The sequence below is a fragment of the Neomonachus schauinslandi genome, chromosome 7 (genome assembly GCF_002201575.2).
Source record: "Neomonachus schauinslandi chromosome 7, ASM220157v2, whole genome shotgun sequence".
Lineage (NCBI taxonomy): Eukaryota > Metazoa > Chordata > Mammalia > Carnivora > Phocidae > Neomonachus > Neomonachus schauinslandi.
In genome coordinates, this window is record NC_058409.1 from 69,438,854 (window position 1) to 69,465,943 (window position 27,090).

Genomic DNA, 27,090 nt, shown 5'->3' on the forward strand with positions numbered 1-27,090 from the left:
CTACCAGTTCCCACAATCGTAAACTTTCCTTATTTACCTTGTTCATTATTTGTCTCCTCTCCTAGAACGTAAGCTCCATAAAGGACCGTTATCTGTTGTAATTCATTGCTATGTCCCTGGCACCTGGCATAACGTCTAGTCCATGGTAAATTCTTGTTGAATGAATACATGCAGACTGGACACACACACCCAGAGAGGCATGTAAGGAGCACATTTGGAGGGGGTTGAAAGGATACGAGCCTTAGCAGTAGTACTTACCCAAAACTAGCCTCAGATAGAAAAATCTGGCAAAGAGCAGCCTGTTAGTCACGTGCCAGCCAAAGCAAGCTGTGTCCAGACTTTTAAGAAGTCAGAAGACAGCAGTGCTCTGTAACCTTCTCTGTTTTCAAACATTTATGTTTCGCTTTCCTTTCACCCTGGGGGAATGCCTCCTCATACGCAGCCAAAAATTATATTAGCTATTTTTGAGGAGGAGCACGCCACACAAGATCATTTCTAATTTCATCCTTACTGCTACCCCATGCCTCTTTTAGCTTTATTGCATCTATACTTCTATGTCCCACTTTGCATTTTTCTTCCTGCTATTAGTTTTCCTTTTGCTTTCTTCACTGTATTTTCTCTCTGTGTCTCTGGTTTCCGTGTAATATTTTGTGACCCTTATCAGTGTCACAGAGAACATAGGAAAGTATGAAAAACAAAGTTATTTGTTGCTTAAAAATAGAAACAGGGAAATGGAAGGGGCAGTGTGTCTGCAAATCCTTTTTCATTCCCATACAATTAAAATAGTAGTTTTAAAATAAATGATAGCCCTAAATTCTGAAATGATTAGTGAGAATATACAGTACCACATTAGGCTTTTACAATGCCTTCTTTCTGATGAAGTCAAAATGGCCTTCAGATAGTACAAAAACTGTTCTCATAACATTTCTACAAGGTAACTGAGGCAGATATTTGCTATTGCCATTTTATAACCAACATACAAACAACACAGAATGTGGGCTATACAATAAACATAGGTCCTACTAACCTATTATCTAATTCTTTGAATAACAATGTTTTTAACGGGCTGATTTTACTGGTAGGAGACACCATCAACAGAATGAAGCGGGGCAAATAGTCACCTGACAGGGATTCAAGGTCCCTCAAATACCCACCATTCACTATATGTTAAGATAATTAAAAAGTCAGATTTTAAGTATAGGGTACAACACTGCCAACTCCTAAGTGTGGAGTTGTCAAATATTACATCTGCTTTTAACAGAAAAATAAAAATGACATGACTGCCCTGATAATAATTATCAATGATATTTTAAATATAATTTAAAAATTTTATTGTACCTGTTTTTAAAATATATATATTCATAGATAAATAACATTGATAAAATTAAGCTATTATGAGCAACAGATCTATTTTTTAATAAAGGGAAACATATTTAGTAATGAAAGAAAAATACACTATTAAATGAGTATGTATTTTTATAGGCAATTTCACTGCTACGACCATGAGACTTTAGTCAAACAATAAAAACAGATCATAACTTAAGAGAAACGTTATAAATTAGAAAGCTGGAAAAAAAGGCCTCACTAAATTGAACATAGAGTCTGGATATCCATCACTAACTTGTGCTCAGAGAATTATAGATGTTTCAAAGTTACTTCACACCATGCTTTGGTTATTTCCATTTGAACTTCCTGCCATCACCTCAATTAAATAGGTCATAGAACAGTTTCCTCCTCTCTCGCCCTTAACTGGTTTCCCCCTCCAGGCCCCCTAATATTTCTGGGAATGTTTTCATAATCCCAGTTACTTTTCACTCCAGCTTGTTTTTTCCCTTTGCCTTAGCCTCCATGTCGCCTTAGCCTCCATGTCCAATCTACTGGCTGTCAGGGAGTGCAAATTCTTCCTGAGTCCTATTTCTCTTCACTCCCCTTTCCTCTCCATTCCCACTGCCACCAGTCCAGTTCACACCATCCACCCCATATACTTGCTTCATCATCACAGCCTGTTGAGTCTGCTGCCTCCAGCTCCTTGCTCCTCTCTTTTATCCATTTATTAAATTAATTTTCAAAATCCCATTTTGATGCCATACCCCTTATTCAACATTTTTAAAGAACTCTTTGTGAGAGATCACTGATTTTGATTGAAAAACTGTTGAGTTTTTATATGGAAAATGCTGGTGGTGCTGCCCCGAACTCTTTTCTCATTTGATGCAACCTAATGACGCCAGGTTCAAAGGGAGGAACCTACCACTAGCAAAGGTCCAGGTAACAGTTCTTTTTTTCTTTAAATTTTTTTGAAAAAAAAAAAAGATAGTCATGAGAAGCTACTATTCACTGCTACGTCCCCAACTTCCAGAGTAGTACCTGGGACATAATATAAGTGATCAATACATAAATGAGGATGCAGGCTCTAGTTACAATGTAGCTGTAAAGTGCTGCCTTGTCTTTGCCCCTGCTCAAAATAAAGCTGTTACCTTTCTAGCCCTGTCCGCCATGGTGCTTAGCAGCCAGGGATGCATGGTCTCAGACATGTTTACCAAGTAAAACACTGACTTGAGGGGCGCCTGGGTGGCTCAGTCATTAAGCATCTGCCTTCGGCTCAGGTCATGATCCCAGGGTCCTGGGATCGAGCCCCACATCGGGCTCCCTGCTCGGCGGGAAGCCTGCTTCTCCCTCTCCCACTCCCCCTGCTTGTATTCCCTCTCTCGCTGTGTCTCTCTCCGTCAAATAAATAAATAAAATCTTTAAAAAAAAATTTAAAAAAATACATAAATGAGAAACAAGTGGATATGTGCTGGGGAGTGTATGTGAAATCTCCTTCCTATTTAAGCCAAATTTGTTGGAATAAAAACCCACAGGGAATAGAAGGGTGCAGGGAGTAGCAAATTCTGTCCTAAGAAAGACTGGTCAGTGAAGAGCTGCAGAGTGAGAAGACTCAGTGATCAATTGATATAGTGATCAAATGTGATAAAGAAGAAACTTAATATCTTGTCTCTGATACAATGTACAGCAAAGTCTAATGAGGCAGTCAGAGAACTAGGCTAGGAATGAATTGTCTTCAATGAACTTTTTAGTGCCTTTTTAGAAAGTTGCTCTTAAACCCTCAGGTATCAGGGCAAAGATGAGCCTTACAAGACTTTAGCCTCAAAAAAGTTAAGGTCGTTTCTACTTAGGATTCAGCAACTACAAGAGTTCACATTTAAACCTGCTGTATTACTTATTTACTGCCATGGAATAAATAACCCCCAAGCCGGGCAGCTTAAAACAATACACACTTAGCACTCGCACATCCTCTGGGTTAGGAATCTGAGTGTGGCTTAAGGTCACGCACGGGGCTGTGGACAGGCCTCAGGTACTCACTGACTCTTGATCAGAGACACCAGTTCCTTGCCACGTGGGCCTTTGCACAGAGCACCTCACCCAGCACAGAGCTAACTTCCATCAGAGAGAGCAAGTGAGAGGATGAGAAAGAGCCTGAGGTCTGCCAACATTCACTGGTCTTACCATATTCCCCATTCTTCTTTTTTTTTTTTTTAAAGATTTATTTATTTATTTGAGAGAGCGAGAATGAGAGAGAGTACATGAGAGGGGGGAGGGTTAGAGGGAGAAGCAGGCTCCTCGCCACCAGGGAGCCCTATGCGGGACTCGATCCAGGGACTCCAGGACCATGACCTGAGCCGAAGGCAGTCGCTTAACCAACTGAGCCACCCAGGCGCCCTCCCCATTATTCTTAAGCAGCGGGCTTCATAAAGTGGTGAAGTAACTTTCTGAAGACTCAGTTATGGTGTCTGCTTAGGTGACAACACCCTGTGGGGCTGAGATAATGTACTCCAGGGTATTGTATGTACCCTAAATCAGCATTTAATACATGTGGTATTTCTCCCAGGTCTGGGAATGAAGGGATGGAAATGAGACTGGCTTCTCTTCTTAGTACTCTCAGTGACCTACTAACAAAACTGTTGCCTCCCATTCCTATGATTTTAGGCTCTGTTGATCTAAAGGTCTTAGTTCCATAGGGAGGAAGGCTTCTATTAAGTGACACAACAATGATTCCATTGAGCTCAAAACTGAGACTGTCATCTTGCCACTTTGGGCTCCTTATACCACTGAATTAACAAGGAATGGAATAGTGTTACTATATTGGCTGGTGTGATTGATCCTGATAACTAAGGGATAATTGAGTTGCTATTACACAATGGGGATAAAGAGGAGTGTGTCTGCAATGCAGGACATCATCGAGGACACCTGTTAGTACTTCCTGTGATTAATGTCAATAGAAAACTACAACCTACTCTAACTCAGGAAGGATAGCTAATGGCCCAACTGCCTCAGGAATGAAGGTATGGGTCAGCCTACCAGGCAAGAACTATGACCAGTTGAGGTGCTTGCTAAGAACAAAGGGAATATAGAATGAAGGTAGTTACAAATACCAACTACAACCACATGGCCAGTTACAAAAATGAGCAATGTAATAGCTATGGGTATTTCTTCCTTATTTTGATTTGAATATATATATTAAATTATTTTTGTTTTCCTCTCCTCTCTTATTTCCTTATCATCTCATGTAATATGTATCAACAAGTAATTAGCTTTATCTCTCAGTATTTAAATTACAGGATACAAAAGGTGAGAGGAATGGACATAAGCCAAGAACAATAAAGGGGCTTTGTATCTGTTTTTTCTTTTTACAGATTTTCTTTATTTATTCATGAGAGACAGAGAGAGAGAGAGGCAGGCAGAGGCAGAGGGAGAAGCAGGCTCCCCACGGAGCAGGGAGCCCGATGTGGGGCTCGATCCCAGGACCCCGGGATGATCCCAGCTGAAGGCATCCACTTAACAGACTGAGCCACCCAGGCGCCTGCTTTGTATCCTTTTCCGAGGAAAGGGTTAGTGTGTTTTCATTTGTACATGGGATAATTGTATCACATGAAGTAGAAGCCTGACTTCATTAATGTCTTTATTTGTAGACAGAGTTTGGTTTAAGGCGATGTATGTAACTGCCAAGTTGAGAAGGGGTGAACTGTGTAGGCTCTGTAATGTGTCAGTTGGCCTAGGTTGAACTATATTTCCCAGAATTCTTTTTCAAGCCATGTTTCTGATTAGGATGATACATAAAGGAAATTTCTGTGGGACATGTGGAGGGCTAAAGTAAAGCAATAGCTATTTCTAGCTCATGCACGCTGTTGTTTATCTGCTAGCTCACCTTGTGGAATGAGGCAGTGGCCAGGAATGCACCTGTGCCACCATCCCCTGAATTCCCCCTCAGCATCTCTGACTCCTGGACCAGGTATGTGTGTGGTTAACTCCACGACAAAGGACACTGGCTTCTACAGGACATCCACACCACCAAGGACAGAAGCAAAAAGAACTGACATGAGTTTAAGTCCATCCTCACAGGCTCCAGTCCATGTTCATGGGGTCTAATTCATTCATCCATCTCCCCCTAACAAACGTCTGCTCGGTAGTTCCAAGCTCCAGCATTCTTACAAAGCCTGCTTCACTAGCTCTGGTCAAATCCCAGGTCAAATCCTTTTAGCAAATCCTTTACTATATATAGTTAATCCTCTTACTTAGAGATTCCATATTTGTGAATTCGCCTACTTACTAAAATTTATTTGTAACCCCCAAAATCAATACTCAGGGTGCTTTTTGTGGTCATTTACAGATATGCACATGTGCAGAGTGGTGAAAAATTGGAGTTGCCTAACATGCATTCCTAACTAAGGTCAAATAAGGCCATGCTTTACCTTCTTGTTTCTGTTCTCACACTGTAAACAAGTGTCCTTTTCACAGACTATTTAGTGCCATGTTTTTCACATTTTTGTTTTGTTTTGTTTTTTGCGATATCACTGTTTGAAATGGCCCCCAAGTGTAGTGCTGAAGCGTCGTCTAGTGTACATAAGCACTAAGCACTAGTGTTCCTAAGAAGACTGTGATGTGTCTTATGGAGAAAATAAATGTGTTAGACAAGCTTCATTCAGGCATGAATTACAGTGCCGTTGGCTGTGAGTTCAATGTTAGTGAATCAACAATGTATATTAAATAAGGTGTCTTTAAATAGAGACGTTCAGTTCATAAAGCAAGATTATATATTGGTTGATTGATGAAAACATTGTGACCAGATGCTTGTAGGAACCTAACCCTGTATATCCCCAGGAGTAATGATTCAATACTCACTAATTCAGCATTCTCAGTGACTTTATAGAACATAACCACCGCTAATAAAGATAATTATATAATATATATATATTATATATGTATATGTAATGCATTATATATACCATAATATATAACACACATAATATACATAGAAACATACACACATATACATACGTCTGTATATATATTTATTTATATATTTAAGTATATTTATATATATTTATATAGTAGCATATATGTTTCCTAACCAACAGACCTGAAAAGTTTAGCTAAAATCATAGTGAAGCTGAGTTGAAGTTTAGGTATTAGTGATAAAGAAATATAGTTATAATAATTGTTCTTTACCTAGTATTTGAACTGTTCTCCAAATTATTTCCTTCAAATACGTAGACATGTCTGCAACTCCAAATGCTTAGTGATCAACTATCTCCTATGATTTTTCTATGGAGTAGTTCATGTTCAAAACTTCCGCTCATTCTCTGACAGCTCTGGGCAAAGCAAGCCCATTTCTGTTCTGCAGCCATAAGCAGATACTGCTGCTCATTTTGTGCTTACCATCCGAACTGGTTGGGAATTGTGAAAGCCAAAACCAGAAAGCAAACAAAAATGGCACTCTTCTTCTCTAGAGATCAGAGACTGAAGTACAGTCTATAGGATGGAAAGCCCTTCCATCCTTCAACTGGCTTCCTAAGCCCACCTGCTTCCTGAGGTACTTCCCCTCCACCTCTTTCAAGAGCAGGGCCATCTTGCCTTTGTTTCCCGTGAACATTTTCAGATCCATTCCAGCCCTTATTCCTTACATTGCTCTGTTTCTTTTGCCTAAATGTCATCCTGCACATCTTTCTGTAATCCACATTCTACCGAACGCATAAGGTCCAGCCAAAATCTTCTGTGTGAAAATTTTTTCTAAAGACTCTAGGCCACTCCCTCTCTGAACTCACAGCCTTGACTGCCTGTTGTATCCTTGAGTTGATATTCAATGCGAGACAAATTTTCCGAGATCCTGCTTAGCTACCCAGTCCTTGTCTTAATCAACTTTTTATTTATGTACATCTTGTCTCCCGAAGCTTTAGCAGCAACTGTCTATATTACTCTCAAATTGCTTCACCTATTCATCTTCACTGAATGTGTTAGTTACTATTTTCAGTCACTCAACAAATTTCTGGTAGTGGATCAGACCCATGCCGTATGTTACCAATAATTCATTCAAAGATTCAAGGCAGAACAACATGCTTAATTCACAAAATAGAATTCCACATTTCATTACCATATTTTTTCACCCTAAAAAAACCCATACATCTCTCATCAAACACGTACCTGCTGAGACTCGGGGACAATCGGGCAGCATGGACTCCACTGACGTGTCTAATGGTTCTGAGCTAGAGACCCAATTACAACAATTCTGCAATGCAATAGAGACAATTTTCTGTTGAACTATTTTTAAACCAAGACAAACTTTTTAGGCAGCAGAGATTAATTTATCCTATATAGTCAACCACCAGAAGTATATCCAATTTATTTTTCTTGCACTGTAAAAAATTTTCTTATATAAACAGTTAGTATTATTCATGACCACTGTGGCTGTGGAAAAAAGTTTATCTTCGACAATTCAGCAAATTATCTGTGCTGATATTAAGAAGCCATGTAACCTTCCGTGAACCATGATGTAATATGTTTATAAGAAAAGGCTAAGATTATAATTAAGGGAAACTGAAAAGGACATCCATTTTTAACCTTAAGATGGAAATAAATACTAATTTGATCATGTGAAAGAATAGTTTTATTTTTAAAATATAGTTTTTTTCTCTGTAATACTAGAAGAAATATATTTTTCAGTTAACTCCTTAAATATACTTTCTTTTAGTTTTTACTTCAACCTTGTTCAGTGAAGGCTGTATCAAGTAGTTCAAAAGAAACACAACCTAGTGAATTGTAGCTGTGTGTGTGAGGACACAAAGCCTTCAATATTAAAATCAATCTTGAGGATAATGATGACTTACCACTCAGACAAATGAAATAAAAATAATATATATTCTTTCCATACATTTTAATTCTATATTTAAAGGTTGGCTTAAAAAATGTGATTAACCTCATACAGCTTTTTAAAAACTTCTAACACACACACACACACACACACACACACACACACTGAATTTCTAGACAGATTTTATTTTAAAAGAAATCATGCTATCAATCATGTTGGAAAAATCGCTGATTGCTATTCTGGTAAACAAGCATGTATTGTGTATTTTTAGATGCTTGCTGCCCTGGTTGTGCACCATGGAATCCGTCCTCACTGTGGAAAGATCCTTGACTGGTAGATCAAGTGTCTTATTGTATTTCCTTAATTCATTCTGTCTGGAAGAAGATGTCAGCTGTGTTGCAGTGAGGAGAGATTTTCAAAGGCCCCAGTCCCCACCAATAAAGGCTGAGGAATGGCTTTTGAATAGATTTGTCAAGGCAACCCTACTGTTCTGGGACCAGGGAGAGCAGGAATAACATAAAGGAAGGGTTGCTGTATGAGATTAGAAAGTGAAGTTCACAAAGCATGGCAGATTTTTGTAAGAAACAGTAGATCAATGAAACTATTGAACTGTGTGGAAAAAAAAAAAACCCATGAAAACAAACACAACATCTAGTAGTGTTCTTAAATGCTTTCTTTCTTTTTACATTTAAAATGGATAAAATATTAGTATTTCTATGTATTACAAAAGCTTGACGGTTTAAAGTGAATATGTATTCTGTAACTTGCACTCCTAATCTTAATTAGCAGCTGAATGCAAAATTATACACTGTGAGAGTGCAGAAATGATAAAAGAAATAGGGTTTTAGAAAGCTATTTCATACATGTGAAATAAGTAAAATTAATATTACTATTGATAGAATACCACATCACAGAGTTCTAGATAATGCAGAAGATTAGCACACAATTAGCCAGCTTTTATATACAATGTGACACTTGCTTGTAAGAAATAAGTATTCTCCAAAGCAGTGTCAAGATATGTAAATGGATGATTTGTTTTATCATTCATCACAGCCCCTAATAAATTCAAAAATCATGACTTCTATAGGTACTAAAAATAGGCTCCCAATGATACAGGGAGATAGCTTCAATGAAGAATGACTTTCTCTTTTTCTCTCTTTCTCTTAAACAATTCAGTCTTTTCAAAGACAGCAATTAGCACTACCAACAGACAGGCAGCGATTAGGTATATATTTTAATTATTATTCACCCTAGTAGTACCTCCAAATCTAATGAAAGTCGGCTATTACCCAGGTGATATGTCAGTCTTGATACTGCTCACCTACACTTCACATATGTAAAGCTACGTCTTATAGGATATTTCTAGTATTAATAAAAATGATGGTACATTACAGTATGTTGGCGATTAATCATTTTCTAACTCGTTATTACTGACTTTAAAAAGCTGAATAAAATGGATTTTATCCAGGTCACCTTTAACTCAAACATTTAAAGCAAAAGATAGGTTAACATTTATGATTCTGAAATTTTCACTTTTTATCTAGGCAGATGTTTAGGCTTTGATTTCTCATAAAAATAGGATCGAAATAAACATCCTATAAAGTGAATATGTCCAAAAGTTCTCTGGAATGACAGAATACCTGTGCAGGATTGTAAAGGCTTGATATCATAAGTCTGATGAGTGTCATATACATGTGTGTACATGTATATGTAACATTTTTATCCCACTGGGAAAAATATGTAGAGAAAAGGGCAGAACAAGATAAAAAATGTTTGCCACGTGACAGAGTATAACAAAATAACATAAATGTGCTGAGAAATACATGTAAAGAAAGAAATATGAGAAAGACTTACAGCCCTTACACATGAATTCAATCGGTCTGAAATTCCATCATATCAAATCCAACTTCCTATTCTGAGATGCATTTCTATAGTTTAAAGACCAAATCTCTTTTACTGTTTTTCTAATGTTTATTCTATCCCTCTTCTCAGTGGCTCAATTTGCCCCCACCCCAGTTCTTCAGTTGAGATGAACACTAGCGTAGTGTCCAGGATGGCAACAGAGGCAGCGGACTAGGAAAGCCCGACTTAAATTTAGAAGACGCTGGAGTGTGTTCCCAGCCCCTGGAGATCTTATTCTCGGGTGCCCTGAGCAGACAGCAAGGCCTGCTGTACTACAGATATCAAGAGAGCATGTTGGAGCCTCAGATGGAGCCCTGCCTCATCCCAACCAGCAAGCAGAGAGAAAGACGCCCTTGGCCAGAGCCAGGAATTTGGGGAAAAAATGTGCAATATTGAGACTGTTTCTTAGAGTTAAGTGTTCTCAATTTAAAGGTCTTTTAACTCTGAAATTAGGAATTTACGGGTTTTTGATTTTTGTGTGTGTGTGGTTATAAATTGTCTTCTTTGTGAAATCCAAAATGTTGGGAACTATTAACATAGACTAGAAGTGCCTGTAGGCCATAGTGCTGAGTGGCCCTCTTTGACCCTTGAACCAAGGGCTGACAATACTTCAGTGTAGATATGAAATGAATTAAAAAGATTAGAACTTAGTATGCTATGTTTAAAGAGAAAAAATACATAGTAGGTATCCTATACAAGGTATTTTGAGAAATATTTGCTGTCCTGGTTGAATTTAGGTTCTTACTCATTTTAATTTCATTTGTCTGAGATCCACCAATGCCTTAGAGGTAGAGCTTCAAAATGGAAGGCATTGTGTCCTCAGACAAGGACAACTAGGATTCACTGGGTTGTGTTTCCGGGACTGCCATTCCCAGCTGATGATGCGGGGTAAGGGTTCATGACAGTTATGTAGAACCATACATCTGGCTTGGCTGGAGACTTTCAGAGCCCAGGGATATATATGTCAGGAAATAACATTTACCCACTCCACTTTAAAAAAAACAAAAACGAAAACAAACCTATGTATTTAAGGTGTACAACATGATGATTTGATGCACATATGCATTGTGAAATGATTACTGCTGTTGATTAATTATTTTCTCGCATAGTTACCGTTTGCGTGTGTATGTGTGTGTGTATGTGTGTGTGTGTGCGCGTGTGCGTGTTGTGATAGAACCTGAAATCTATTCTCTTGGCCAATTTCTAGTATTCAGTACAGTGCTGACTATAGTCATCATGCCATACATTTAGACTTATGCATCCTTCATAAATGCAACTTTGTACCCTTTCACCAACATCTCCCTATCTACGCCACCGGTAACCACTGTTCTATTCTCTATGTATTTGAACTTTTTAGGTTCCATGTGTAAGTGTGATCATGTAGTAGTTTTCCTTCTGCGTCCGGTTTTTTATTTCACCTAGCATAATGTCCTGCATGTCTACCCTTACCCACTTTCTAGTCCTGGAGCTGGAGGAAGACGCATCTTTTAGGGTCTGCCTTAGGCCACTTTTCAACCTCTCCTCAAGAGTCATGGTTAAGTTTGTATCCTTGGTCTTTTGCTTGGAAGTAGTTTTCACTCAGCATAATTGCCAAAAGTAGCCCTCTCTGACCTTCTTTCTTTTTTTTTAAGATTTTATTTATTTGACAGAGACACAGCGAGAGAGCGAACACAAGCAGGGGAGGGTGGGAGAGGGAGAAGCAGGCTTCCTGCCAAGCAGGGAGCCCAATGAGGGGCTCGGTCCCAGGACCCTGGGATCATGACCCGAGCCAAAGGCAGACGCCCAACGACTGAGCCACCCAGGCGCCCCTGACCTTCATTCTTTAAAAAAATTGTTATTTTAAAATTATGTAAGTAATGTAAGAATATAGTACTTAACCTTCTTTCTGTATGCTAATTGCTGAAATTTAAAAAAAGTAAATCAGCTTTTTATAGTAGATGAATAGTTAATGTTGATACCTTTATCACATTAACTTAAATATGCTTACAAAACAAAAACAGTTTTACTAATTTGCAGTATAATAAGAATGACTGGGCAATTTGTACCTTGTCCTACTCCCAAATTTAAAGTGGTGTTTGGTCAAATAATGGAGCTAATCATTAAGAGGCCCAGACTACTACTTTTATGGACAACATTACAGTTTAGCTAAGTTGTTTTTCTTGACATAGTTGCAAAATATCTCAGAAATATGAGCTGATTCCAACTAAAGCCAGAGTAGGTGGTGGTAGGAAGTGGGATGGACACAAAAGTTACCCTTTCACACCCTTCTCCCAACACTCATGCTCAAGACAACAGTCCTTTCTATTTACTAAACCCAGGACTGTTTGTTCTTCATTATTTCAAGGGGTCTTGCAGAGTGGACAGAGACTAAAAATGGAGAAAGAAAAGGGGATGGAGTTTTATCCTAAGTGCTGGGAAACAAACACTACATTCTTATCTTGCCAAACCATAAAATTCTCTACGAGGGGGCCACACATTTAGGTGAGGTCCTACAAGGATATCTCGCAGAGGCTCCCATAGTCTCCCTTTCTGTTCTTGTTTTAGAGAGGCTCTCTGGGCAGGGATAATGTCAAAGCTCCATCAGCAATGACCTAATAATTTTTATCTCTGGGATATTATAGTGTTTTCTTTAACAATGCATTTTATTTTTTTATGCAGTTCCATTTGCTTTTCAAGGGATTTTCTTCTTGGTTGTCACCTTTGATTCTCATAATAGTTCACGAAGTAGATGGAATAGGAATTATGATCTCTAACTCACAATTATGAAACAGGCCCAGAATGATGGAGTGGCTTTCCCAAGACAATAAGCCTTAGTGTAGAGTACCTGGTATGTGTTAGATCTCAGTTTTCATTTACCTAGTGAGTGACTAACCCAGAATCATCATCAAAACCCAGTTCTTCCAACTCCTTGCTCTGAATTACTACCTTTGGGTAAGATATTTTGAATATGCAAATCATCCATAAAACAAAAGAATACAATCCATATATTTTATGTTACTTGGGGGCAAGAAGGTAACAACAATGAGAGCTACAATTTATCGAACTTCTTTAAAATGCCCACGTCCATGCTGTTTCTTTACATATGTTATTTCCCAACCATATTTGCAAGGTACGTATTAGAGTTCATAGATGAAAAAACTGAATCTCAAAGAGATTAAACAATGTACTCAAGATTACACAGTTAGGTAAGTGATTGAGGTGGGGGTTTCAATTTTGGTATGTGAAATAAAAAACTCTTCATGCTGTTTCATGCCTCAGGCATAACTGACGGAATAAAAGAACTATTCAAGAAGTAGGTCGTTTATAAAATTATATAATATTAAAAAGATTTATAAAAGCTATGCTTGCAAAGAAATTAATGAGAGCTTTGATTAAGATGAATTCAATATTGCCTATTTCAGTCAGACGAAAAAATGCAGATTAATATATTACAATTTTTGAAGGCGGCATCTAATCCAGTCTTAGTTACAAAGGGTTAAAGAAGCAAATCTACTACAGAGAGCAAACTGATGGTTACCAAAGGGAGGTGGGTGGGGGAATGGGGAAAACAGGTGATGGGGATTAAGGAGTGCACTTGTCATGATGAGCATTGGGTGATGTATGGAAGTGTTGAATCACTCTATTGTACACCTGAAACTAATATAATCTGTACATTAATTAACTGGAGTTTGAATAAGAACTTTTAAAAAGAAGTAAATCTAAATAAATTCTGTTATATTTGTCACCTGGAATGAGACATGAAGAATTACCAATTCAAAGATGATGAACAGGGATATTTCTAGTTTGGGACAAATACTAAATTCCATATTGGTTATATGTGGGGAAAAAGGTGCCTTTACATAATGCTGGGTGCTGTATACGTATTCTCGTGACGTATTACGTGTTTCTCTTGAAAAAAAAAATAGGCCCATGGAAAAGACAATTAAGGATGTAGAAAAACTGTGAAAGAAGAAATATGAAAAGCAATGTGGTCAGAAAACACCTTAGGACAGATTAAAAGCCTACCTTTATATATTTATAACATTATGAAGAATGGAGTAAATATATTTTAGACTTTTGCATGATGCAAGTACTTTTTCTAATGGATAATAACAACAACAGTGAAAACAGACTGGTAATATTATGATTATTCCATTATGGGATTATGCAGCTTAGTCCTTCTATTTATTCGAAACTCTTTCCAAACGTTAACTCTCTGGTCCTTTCAGGGCACCGTAAGGGCCGGTTAGAAGTTACCCACCATACGTATGGTGAGAGGCAGCTGGATAAATATCTGGGTAATCTATCAAGAAAAAGTGGGAGGAAAATCAGGAAGGTCAACTAGTTCTCATTTATAGAAATATATGGTTTGACCAAACCATTGATATAGCATGGTATGGATGATGTCAATTGCTTATAATATTAGAAAGGGAAATATAAATAAAAAATAAGTTTCAGCTGTACATCTATAACCAAAGTAAAAGAAATAATGGGTTGAAAGTTTAAAAAAAAATGGGAGCATGTTCAATGAGTCATGATAGTTTTCAGGCTCACTAGCCCTTAGGAATGGTGAAAAGAAGCTTTCTTAGCCTGAGGCTGGGCCGTAACCAGCCCTTGGGTTTCTCAAGCCCCAGGTTCGGTCTGGCAAAACACTATTTCAGCTTTTTACTTCTCCCCCTACTGGCAGTAGTGAGCCAATCCATTTAAAAGTGGCGCGCACTGACCAGCTTTCAAGAATAGGATAGACCCAATGGTACTTTAAGCTTCTTTCTTGTCACTGAGCAGCACCAATGCTAAATAGCGGGTGGAAAAATTAAAAAGCAGGGAATAATAATCTCCTAACAGATCATGACCTTCTTCAGCCAAAGCTCCTACTGTATACTGCATGCATACATAACATTCTACAGAATGCCCAAAAAAGGGAGAAGGGCTTTCAAAAACGTATTTGTTCTTCAGAAGGGTTTTCTATTATTATTTCAACCATGTCTACTTTGTTTTCCTCTCTCTAAATGTTCTGCCTCTAGAAAGGAAGTTTGGGGGCGGGAGGTGATACAAGTTGGTGGGGGCTCAAGATATAAAGGTTCACACTCATTCATCTCCGCGTTGAAAAAAATCTAGTCTCACCTCTCTCATCCATTCTCGAATCGTTTTGCCTGCTTCTTGATGCCACACATTGTGAACAGAGTCTGTCAACGCCACAGCAGTTACCTTACTTTTTACATCTGCTTCTCGTTGAATCATCTGTTTTAAAAAAAGAAAATAAAATATTGGCTATAATTTTTTTCCCTACTGGGTGCAGCCTGCTTAGTCATAGATAATAATATACTAAAACCGAAAAAGCAACATGCATTTCTTGTTCCAAGTTACTCTTTTCTACACCGAACGGATGCCCTGTTCCTGTCCAGAGATGTGAAAAGACCTAATATTTTCTTTTAAAAAGATAATACCACTTAAGTCTCAGAACTACGCAGCTCTATTATTTTCCATGTGGTTTGACAATTCAAGGATTAAAGGGATCACAGGGGAAAAAAGGAGGAATCCCTGAGGGTTTCTTTTACAACTTTTTTCCACCCCTTCCTATTTCAGTGCTTCAGGGAAGTTAGTACCCGGGGCTCACTGTTAGCTACTTAGGACTAACTTCTACTTCTTTTCAGTAGTTGGCATGTCAGTAATGAAAGATATCTTGCTTTGACTTCTCCGATTTAACTAGCCTGCTCTTCAACACGGCCTTGTAATTCCTTGGTGTTTTAAATGCCCACAAAGATCTTTCTCTTCAAAGTCTATCAATATCATTTTGCTTTCTAATATATTTCTTTATGTCGGCAAGCTACAGTATTATATTCTAACTTCTTTCTTTAGAATGCTGTTTCTATAAAATTCAATGGTTCTAAAATGTAAAAGAGAGACACGTGGCTTGAAGAAACTGAAGAATTTATCAGTGGTCTGCAAGATAAAGAAAGTGAAAAATTATAGTTCCACATCAAAAGAATCATAAAAGGTTTTAATCTGCTAAATGAGGGACTCTAATTTGACACAAGTAGACGAAAGCTTAATACAAAATTACACTTAAAATACAGTATGTAGTAGCCTTAAATTTCATAGCCATGCCTCTGCATCAAATGTCTTTTCTCCCTCTAGAAAAGAGCAATTTCTCTATCATTTGCTATTAATTTCTCTAAATTGTCTATCAAAAGTATATTCCTGCGTTTGAAAAAAGTGAGAATTCCGAGTGGTGATGATAGCTGCTCATACAGTGAACACTGAAAGCCAGGCTTCTGATACCAAATGATGCCTGTTGGCATTCTGAATGAAAAATGTCTCTCTCTCTTGTAAATTTCTTCAAGCCCTGCATATGCACATTCCCTCTCACTGAACACCACCTAATGAGAATCTAATTCACTGTTAATGCTGCTTCAGCAGAATTTCCACACCTTAAATATTTGGGCCTTTTGTTTTTTGCTTATAAAATGTGGAAATCTTAAAATCAATGTTGCTTATCAGCATCATAATATTACTGCAAAAATTCACCTTGCAATATCAATAATATTTTTAAAAGCACAAAATAATACTCTAATTCAATACTTCACATTCATTATTAAGTAGTTTGCTACCTTCTCCTAGATTTTATTTTAAAAATAGATTGTCATCCATAAAAAAGGATGAGACTGTGCCATTTGAGATGACACGGATGGACCTGGAAGGTATTATGCTAAGTGAAATAAGTAAATAAGTCAGACTGAGAAAGCCAAATACCAAATGATTCCACTCATAAATGGAATCTAAAAAAATGAATAAACAAACAAAAAGCAGAATCAGAACAATAAATACAGAGAACAAACTGAAGGGAGGGGGGGGGGGGTTGGGCAAAATGGACGAAGGGGAGAGAGATACAGGCCTCCAGTTATGGAATGAGTAAGTCACGGGAATAAAAAGCACAGCATAAGGAACACAGTCAATGGTATTGTAATAGTGATGTAATGGGACAGATGGTAGCTATCCTTGTGGCGAGCACAGCACAATGTATAAACTTGTCAAATCACTAAGTTGTACACCTGAAACTAATGTGACATTGTGTATCAACACTACTCAAATTAAAAAAGATAATAAAAAACTAAAGCTACCTTAAAGAATAGATTGTCATGGATCACGTTGGCACTAGAATATAAAAATTTAAACCAACATTTGATAATAAAACTCAAAATTCCGCAACAGTGAGTACACCTGGCTCATGAAGAACGTACATGTCCTTACTCTCATTTTCTAAATAGTAACACTTTTAGAGATCTAGAGCAATTGTTGCTAAAGTTACAAAATAAGAGCATGCTCTTCTGGTATTCTAAGAATATGTCTGCATTTTCAAATATTTGCCTGGCATTTTGTTGTGGTTGTTAACATACACTGACTTATGTAAGCTGGTTGTATCTGAAGACACAGAATATCGAGAGCCATTTGTGAAATCATATCAAATTAAGACTTGAATGGCTGAGGATTTAGTGCAAAAGCAGAAAATCTGGGAATTGAAATTTTACAAACTTGGAAAAATATACAGTTGTTAGATGGACTACAAGAGAAAAAATCCTTTGGTCTGTTTTTCCATCTGGCTGACATTTCAGACAGTGGATGTGATGCGGTGCAACTTTTCTTCACATCACATCAAATCATGTTATAATCCAGCATGACATTCCTTACACTGTTCTAGTCCTTTACAGTTTAAAAATCACTTTCATATTATATTATTAGAGGTGGAGAATGGTCAAATTCTAGAGGATTTCAATGAAGAGCTGTCTACAAATGAACCCTGTACAAAGAATTTCAAATATTTGGGGCACCTGGGTAGTGCAGTCCATTAAGCGTCCAACTTTTGGTTTCAGCTCAGGTCGTGATCTCAGGGTCCTGGGATCGAGCCCTATGTCCAGCTCCACACTCAGCGCGGAGTCTGCTTGAGATTCTCTCTCCCACTCTTTCTGCCCCTTCTGCTCTCATGCTCTCTCTCTCTAAATTAAATAAATCTTAAAAAAAAAAAAAGGAATTTCAAATATTTGACTGTTTAGGGTTGGTAGAATTGCAAATTGGTAAAAATCTTAACAGTTTGGTTTTTCAGACTATTTACCTCTATTCTAGCCTTGCTGAAACCTACTTGCAGTTTCCATTTCTGCCCAAAGCCTCTGCTTCTTGTATTTGTTAGCTTGGATCAGAGCCCTTCCCTCTCTTACTGCCTCCCCTGGGAGTGAGCACTGATTAAGAATGCTGGGGAAAAGGGGCGCCTGGGTGGCTCAGTCAGTTAAGCATTTGCTTTCGGCTCAGGTCATGATCGCAGAGTCCTGGGATTGAGCCCTGCATTGGGCTCCCTGCTCAGTGGGGAGTCTGCTTCTCCCTCTCCCCTTGCCCCTCCCCCTGCTTCTGTACACTCTCTCTCTCAAATAAATAAATAAAATCTTAAAAAAAAAAAAAGAAAAGAATGCTGGGGAATGGCAGTCAGGGGGTAGACTGAACGCAGGAACCAAGATTGTTTAAGAGACAGACCCTAGATGGAATATAGAATGGGTGGAGGTGCAGCTGGGCAGGAAAACTTCTATATAGTCTTCTATAATAGTCTAACAGAAGACTGTAATAATCTGGAAATCACAGAAATCTGGAAGGGAGGAGGCCATATCACTAGTCTACTAAAGTCAATCTAAGTCAATCTACTAAAGTCTAATATCACTGAAGTCTACTAAGTCTACTATATGTCAATCTAAGGTGAAGATGTGGTTTTTATTAGGATCCATGGATGTGAACCCCTTTGAAATTCCTTGCAAAATTCTGTCTGTAGATGATAGGATTATTTTTCTGGAAGAGAACCCTTAGCTTTCATTAGATTTTTAAAGGGATTTTAGTCACTAAAAATAGTAAGACCCTGGGATTTCAATGTCTCCATGTATTCTTGAATCAACTATGGAGTCCCTGCCAAGTAAACTCTTCAAACAAATAAGATCAGTTTTACACCTATACCAATCTTTCAAAAATAAAGGATGACCTTCCATTTCTTGTTTTAATGTCTTCAGTATGCTATCAGCAGTTGAATAAAAGTGACAAAAAAATTGATATCTCAGACATCAACATCTCAGTTTCATGGCTTGATTATTCCAGACATCAACATCTGAAATTTAGTTTATCAGATAAGTTATATCTGATAAAATTATAATTAAAATATTTTTGTTTTCATTTGTGTGTATAATATTTATATCTGAGTAGCTCTTCACAAATTTCAAAATGAATACATAATCATTCTTATTTTATCCCGAAATAATATTAAAACGTATGCAAAACTTGTATTATTTTTTCCATCTGTGGAGGAGGAAACTGGTTGAAGCCGAGAAACTGGTTAAGGGCCACACAGATAGAAAATGACACAACTCTGAGTTGTTCATGCTTTTAAGTCCTGTGTTCTTTCATGTGTGTCTCATGGGGTGTATTTCTCAGTAATATATCATACTACTCATACCTAAATGAACTCATTTGATTAATCCCATTTTCTTTATAGTATTTCAGTAATACAGTATTTCATTAACTTCAACATTTATTTTATTTTTTTAGATTTTATTTATTTATTTGAGAGACAGTGAGAGAGAGAGCATGAGCGGGGGGGAGAGGCAGAGGGAGAAGCACACTCCCTGTCGAGCGGGGAGCCCAATGCAGGACTCAATCCTGGGACTCCGGAATCATGACCTGACCGGAAGATAGGCGCTTAACCGACTGAGCCGCCCAGGCACCCCTGACTTGGACACTTAAAAAAATATTTAAAAAATCCAAATCCGTATCAGTAAGGAATGTTGAAATTCTAAAAATCACGCCAAGATAGAAATCAGTCATGTGCAAAACCAGACTATCAATAGCATTTAAAAGTTATTATTAGAGTTCTAAAATAAAATGATGTCTAGGATAAGAGGGAAAACTACATATTTCCATAAATCATATTGATGCTTTGGGAATTAATACAAAATATGTGCTGCTGTCACCTGATACTTTTGTTTCCCCTTCTTAATTCGATCTATCTCTTCATAGTCCTCTCACCTTAGCTTCTACACAATTAATCTGCTCGCGTTCCTTCTGTGCATTGCATGTTCCCAGTCTGACAAAAGCTTAACTAACCCAATAAACATGAAGTACTCTGGACAGACTCAAAACATATACCATCTGTATGCAGGCTCATCTTACTATTAAATGTTTTGATGGGAGTTGAAGTTGAGAGGAAAAAAATCTCCCTGTATTATCTGTTTTCTTCCAGAGTAAGATTTTAAACCTTAAGTAACTGTAACAAGATAAGAGAGCTGATCAGAGCCTAAGAGTTATTTGGTGAGGGCAAGAGCAGGGGACCAGAGATATGGTGTGGGAGGGCCAGAGTCAGCAGCATCCACCTTTGCTTCCCTCCACGTGCCCTCCTGGCCAGCCCTTCCTGCTACCATCTCTCCCCCAAAATTACATAGACCATTTCTGTCCACCTAAGTTGCCTCACCATGCTTTCTGCAAGGCCCTCAAATGGAGCCCTGCCTACTATCTTCACAAAAGTATCTGGCCAAATCCAAATACCTCATGTCCCCCTAGAAGTTTCTTAATTCCCTAAGAACTGTACCTATTTCAGTTCTTTCTTTTTTTAAAAGATTTCATTTATTTATTTGAGAGAATGAGAGAGACAGAGAGAGAGGAGGAGAGGGAGAGGGAGAAGCAGAATCCACGCTGAGCACAGCAGAGCCCGAGTGGGGGCTTAATCCCAGGACCCTGAGATCATGACCTGGGCCGAAAACAAGAGTAGGATGCTTAACCAACTGAGCCACCCAGGTGCCCCTAGTTCATTTCCTCTACAAGTCTATCATGAGCTACTTTTAGAAAAGGAAAACACAAAGACTCTTTTACTTCCACTAAATTAAGTTAAAAATTTGCTATCCTCTTGTCTTAGCTTAGAAGATAAGCTTCCGAAGGCAGGGAGATAGTGATGTTATGGGGATACTCTGCCATGAGCCTTTGGAGGTAGTTCATATCTCTAGTTGAGTGTCTTGGGTTTTGGAAATTATGAATCCAACCCACTACTAGGTTCAATACTCTCAACCTAAAGAAGTGAACCCTGCATTGGGTTTGTCTTCACCCTAACCTAAAAGAAGCGAGTAATTTCATTTTTCCATATTTGTGGCCCAGCAGCTATAGCACTCAGAATAAATCATCTTAGATTTTAAAGTCCAAGGGGCCCTCCTGACAGAAGCCAGTGTGGGTTGGGGGTAGGTATGTATATATGTGCAAACAAGCCCATATCTATATTAGCACGTATAATATGTTTTAAACATGTTTCTGAGGGAAATATTTTAATGTCTTTCATCAGCAAAAGTGATTACCACCTTCCTTTAAAATTCTGACCTGTGTTACACATAAGCACTCTGATGGTTACAGCATGTGAATCACTTGTACAGGAAAGAATATTCTGAAAGAAAATCAAATAATACATTTCCATCAGATCAGGATCTGACACTAGTGTACATATATAAATCTGAGGATCATTACTACTGCATGAGCATGAATGAATCATCAGCCTGCTTAATAGCAAGGTTGAGCTTTGAGATGTCTTTAAAATATACATGTGTGTGTGTGCGTGTGTGTGTGTGTGTAAATAGATTAGCTCTCTAGAGCTCCTAGAGTTAAGATTTCAGATTAAGTTGTTTCAAAGGTTCGAAAAGTATGAAAAGGTGGTACTTTTTCACATTTTTTGCCATGCAGATTATAATTACACTCAGTGCTTCTACTTGGGTGTAGTTTTTATGTAGTCTGATAAACGACGATACTTTACCACAAACCTCTCCCATCACTTTACATTTGCGCCTGTACATCTCCTGGCTGACAGCACACTGCCCTGTGTGCTACCAGGCCCACTGGGTTGAAAATGCACATTGGGCCAAGATGACTAATCAGCTGACACTGGGTTTGGCAGTCTTCCCTGTTAATGTCTTCTTCTTTTTTTTTTTAATTTTTTTTTTTTAAGATTTTATTTATTTATTTGAGAGAGAGAATGAGACAGAGAGAGAGAGCATGAGAGGGGGGAGGGTCAGAGGGAGAAGCAGACCCCCTGCTGAGCAGGGAGCCCGATGCAGGACTCGATCCCCGGACTCCAGGATCATGACCTGAGCCGAAGGCAGTCGCCTAACCAACTGAGCCACCCAGGCGCCCTGTTAATGTCTTCTTGAAGCTTCTTTTGTACATATCAATCCCAATAGTGTGCTATTCACAGAGCAAATATCACTTTTGCCACAATATTAAAACCTTGGTCCTGTCACCCAAGGCTCTTGAAGTACCTCTAGTGATTACTATGAAATACACACACTTCAGTAGATGAAATATGAGGACTAAACTGCCCAGCAGGAAATCCAGACAAGTATGACATTCAGTTCTCACATACTACTCACAGTTCACATTTCTAATCTGCATTCACCTCTCTCTCTCCCCCCCGCGCCCCCCTTTTTTTTTGGAAGTAGAAGCTTTCATGTAAGCAGTCTTCATAAGGAATGCCATGGTTAGGGTCAAGGACTTTGGAATCAGATTCTCTGGGTTCAAATCCCTGTTCTGCCACTTCGGGTAATGATACTTCGAGTGAATTACTTCAACTTTTCTGGGTCTCAATTTCATCACAGGTCAGAGGGAGATGGTAAATACACTTAAATCATGGAGTTATTGTGAGATGAACTGACTATAAAGTGACTAGTGGAGGACTTGGCACACAGTACACAATTATAATAGATGATACCATAAAAACACACAATACAAACACTCCACATTTGTAAACTTGTGCATTCTCCTTTCTCAGTGTAGAAGGTAACAGAAGCTTACCTTAGAATACATTTAATGACAAATACTGTTTTTTCAAAAGACACAGGTCCATAAAGGAGAAATAGAAAGAGGTGATTATTGTGTTTGTATAAAATCTTGTCATCAGAATACTAGACCTGTAATAGCACTCTGCACTTAAAAATTAAAACAGAATTGTTGAAGCCACCCTGTGGCAGCTCCACTTCCCTGCCATCAGCAACCCCTTTCAGAATTACTTGGGCCAGCAACAGAGCATGGAGCCACGGCTTAGCCGTGCCAAAAGCTGGCAAAAAAGACCCCTTACCACTTTGTGTCCTACCTAGAGGGGGTAGAGCTGACGATGTTTTCAAAAAGAGAATCACAGGGATATAAAGTATGTCCCAAGGAAGGAACTATATTGTTGCAGTTAAAAGCATGCATAAGTTTTGGAGTTCCATGGCCTTAAATTCTAATTTCTGGTTAATCATTATAAGAATACAAAAATAGGAATAATAGTAGTACTCGCCTCAAAAGATCGCTGAAGGATAACAGAGAGAAAGCATGTGAGCAATCAATATTGTCAGCTACTATCATTAGTACCTTGACAGTCATTTTTAATTTCTGAAATCTGTCCTTCCTTTTAAATATGGTATCTATGTGTTCTTCAGTGACATCCACATCTGCACAGTTCACGTAGCAGTTATGTGTCAGACAATCACTACATCCCCTCCTCCACCTCCTCAATTATGTAAAGTGATTTGGGCTTGCTTAAACGTTTGTAAAGAAAATAATTAGGTACAAATAGGATAACTATACATTCTAGTTAGCCCCGGACATTCCTGGTGTATAACTATGGACCTGGCAGAGTTATTAATAGGGTCTCTTTTCGCTGTTAAAAGTATTCTAGTTTGAATGGTAAATTATATGGTCACTGTATCTATAAGTATAACAGAAGTTAAATGTTACTCTAGCAAACAGGTAAATCTTAACGAAGTTTCAATGCTTAACAATTTAAGCATATACCCAAGAGCTATACAGTTGTCACTATAAAAATAACCATGTAGGAAAACATACAACAAATACATACTTCCAGAAGTTCCTAAGTTCAAAATTTAAGGGCAAGCCTGAGCACTGTGCCGAGCCCCTCACAGATGGACATACAGCTTCACACCCTGGGTAGATAAACATGGCCAGCTGGAGCTCCACTGTAGCAACAGGATAAGACAACATTCTCTTTTCCTGTGCTTTGAAGCCCTCGCTTCAATTCTTACAACCTTTGTCTAATTTCAGGAAGGAAAAGGCTCTCCACAGGCAAGAACCCCAAGGGATAGGGTATGTAAACTGAAACTTCTTGGGTCACATGTATTTATGAAGATAAGTCTCCAGCCACCAGTTAGGGAATGGCAAGTTATGATTTAGTATTGCAGGCGGCCAGAAGAGAGCAGTAATAACTTCCTTTTCCTTTTCTGCCTGGACTATGCTGCCACGTGCAGGCTCCTTCAGCGACAAAAAAGCATATGTAAGGAAAGTTTAAAAGAAAAAGAAAAGAAAGAAACAAACAAATATTAAGCGATAGACAATCTGGGAACTGAAAAAGAAGACCAGTGCTTTACAAAAACATAAAATGAGAGAAAAAAGGCAACAGTCTGAAAAACTTCATCAATCAAGAAAACAGCAAATTAATTATAAGGAAAAAATAAAAGAGGTCATATACTAAGAAAATGGTGTAAGGATTCATCAAAGTGACTTATTTGATTTAAATGTTTTATTATGTAATGTTATAAGGCTGATCATAAGTAGGGGAGATATTCTAAAACATAGCTAATAAAAATTACAACGAACATATATGAAGTGGATATATTGTAAAAACTAAGTAAGAACTAAACACTGCCAGTCCAAAAAACTAAGGCAGGCTTGCAAAGGAGATGTTTAACTGGGGACTATACATAGTCTTAGATGGAAAAATGAGAAAACTTAGTAAAACCTATATATACTATATACCCAGAGATGTTTCTGATGCATCTAAGTAGTAAGCATGTTCACAATACTAAGTTTAAAAATCACTTATGAGCCTTTATCAATTGGTAAGTGCTAGAAATACTTTCATATATAGAGAATTTGTCAATCGTTGAATGGTTTAAAAACTTGTGGCAGAAGATTTCATTAGGTCAGGCAGAAGCAAGGAATATACATCCAGCTGGGAAAGTGTTAATACCCTTAAGTTTTAAAGCATACCATTTTATTTTGGTCTGGGAAAAAGAAAGGTAAAGAGCTAAGATTTCCTGCCAAAACATATATAGTAGATAACCAGAGTATCGGAGATTGTGTTATTTAAGAAATTTTTCTTAAAAGCCTTTACATTAGTTAGGTGTGAGGTGATGGGTATGCTGACTGACCTGGCTGTGATGAATATTACAGATATCGAGGTTATCAGGTTGTATACTTAAATATATACAATTTTCAGTCATCAATTATACCTCACTAGACCTGGAAAAAAGAAATCTTTGCTTTGAATTTCCACATCGATGTTTGCTGTATTTGAAATTTTACTAAAGTTTTCAAAGTTATTTTATAGCTTTAATAATATTTTTGTAAAAAATTCAGGTTCCAATTGCCTGTATTGTTTTCAATATATTTTGAGGACTGTGTACTCTGTTACCTGCATTAACAGGGAAAGTGATATTCTAATTTATGAACTGTTTGAGGTAAAACACTATTACTACAAAGTTGAGGAAAACATAGTTTCTGACCTTTGGGAAGAACTCACAGTTTAGGATGGAAGGCACATTCAGCTAAGTTCTTAGAACCCTTTAATATTCTGAGTACTTACAGATAGATGATTTCATTAGATAGAACAATTTCTTTTTAAGTAGTTGAGGGATTATGTACCTGTTTTTTAGATGAGGAAATTGCTGTTTAGAGAAAATAAGTGACTTGCCCACATTCACAGAGTTATTAAGTGGCACTGCTAAGATCTTTTAACTCCAAATCCCATGTCTTTACATCATGGCTATCTGTATATAATACCTTACACATTCACTTTTGAAATACTTGTTACACGGGTAATGATTTCTTTCCCACTGTGATGTAGGCTCCACGAGGGCAGGATCATATTTGCCAGGTCAGCAACACATCACCATTCCCTGCACAATGACTGACGTATCTATCATAGGTGGTCAGAAACTATTTGTGGAACAAACAGAGGTGCTATTTACAGAAATGGAATAGACTGGGTAAAGTGAAGGCTAACAAGTTAGAGTGATGTCTGGTTTGGCGTATTTAGAAATAGGCCATATCGCAGGTTGGGCTCCTGAGTAAACAGACTCTGAAATGGAATTTAGCATACAGGATGTTCACAAAGGAGTGCTCTTATGATCAACATCTGAGGAAGGTGGTGGGGGCATGGGGTGGGGATGGATGGGAAACAAAGCAGGATGGGCAGAGAGAGAAGTCAAGGTGAGATGGAGGTCCAACGACAATCTTGCACAACTCCAGGGAAGCTCTGGACCTAGAATGACCCTTCAGAGTAATTCCAAGCTGGGCCCAGATGGCTTGGCCTTTAATTTCCCATACTGTTCTGTCTTTGAATATGGGCCCCACAGAAGCCAAGGCAATCCCTGAAGGGGCGGACAGCAGAAGGCTGTCTGCTGAAAGCACTCCCAAGAGTTGGGGCAACAAATCCTTTACTGAGGGAGAAACTGGGCAGTATATCACAATGTCCACCACAGGCCATAACTGAAATTAAGCATTAGCTTATTATCCATTCAAATCTAAATCGTCCTTCCAATCTGCCTGTCACTCTATTGTAGTATTAGTGTACTCAAGATTGCATTATGATTTAACTCACTAATATCTCTGGGATTAAGTAAATTTCTCTTGGATTTTAGATCTCTCATAATCTAATACCATATTATCTACCTGTCAAATTTTGCATTATCCCCCAACTAAAGATTATAAGGGGAAAACACAAAGTCAAAATATGAAGACACGCTGACTATTAAAAAGCATAAAGACATAAAAATCACAAAATACAAAAATTATCTTACAAATTCATTTGGAATGATTTGATTTCCTGGATTTCAAATGAAATATATATGTCAGATAAAGCAAGGTATCCTTGTGATTTCAAATCTGAATGCAAAATAATCCCAAGCTTTAAATAAAGTATGCAATGGTCACTTAGTGTCTGCCATGATAAACTCAAACTTGGTGGTGCTGGTAGGGGAAAAGAAAGGGTGAGTATCAACAGAGAGGTTTCA

General features: G+C 38.0%; 1 protein-coding gene and 1 non-coding gene across 4 annotated transcripts in view; one reads left to right on the forward strand and one right to left on the reverse strand.

Moving 5' to 3' along the window:
* Positions 1-27,090, reverse strand: part of FAM172A (family with sequence similarity 172 member A) — a 406,595-nt gene that overhangs the window by 131,871 nt on the left and 247,634 nt on the right. For all 3 annotated transcript variants that reach the window (XM_021701780.2, XM_021701773.2, XM_044917026.1), the window contains 2 exons: positions 15,149-15,265; positions 7,477-7,561 (listed from right to left, as the gene is read on the reverse strand). In XM_021701780.2, the coding sequence (XP_021557455.1) occupies positions 7,477-7,561; positions 15,149-15,265 (202 nt within the window). The remainder of the gene's footprint in view (positions 1-7,476; positions 7,562-15,148; positions 15,266-27,090) is intronic.
* LOC123325415 lies at positions 2,402-2,531 on the forward strand. The gene has a single exon (XR_006540419.1). It is a non-coding gene; the product is annotated as a small nucleolar RNA SNORA63 (small nucleolar RNA).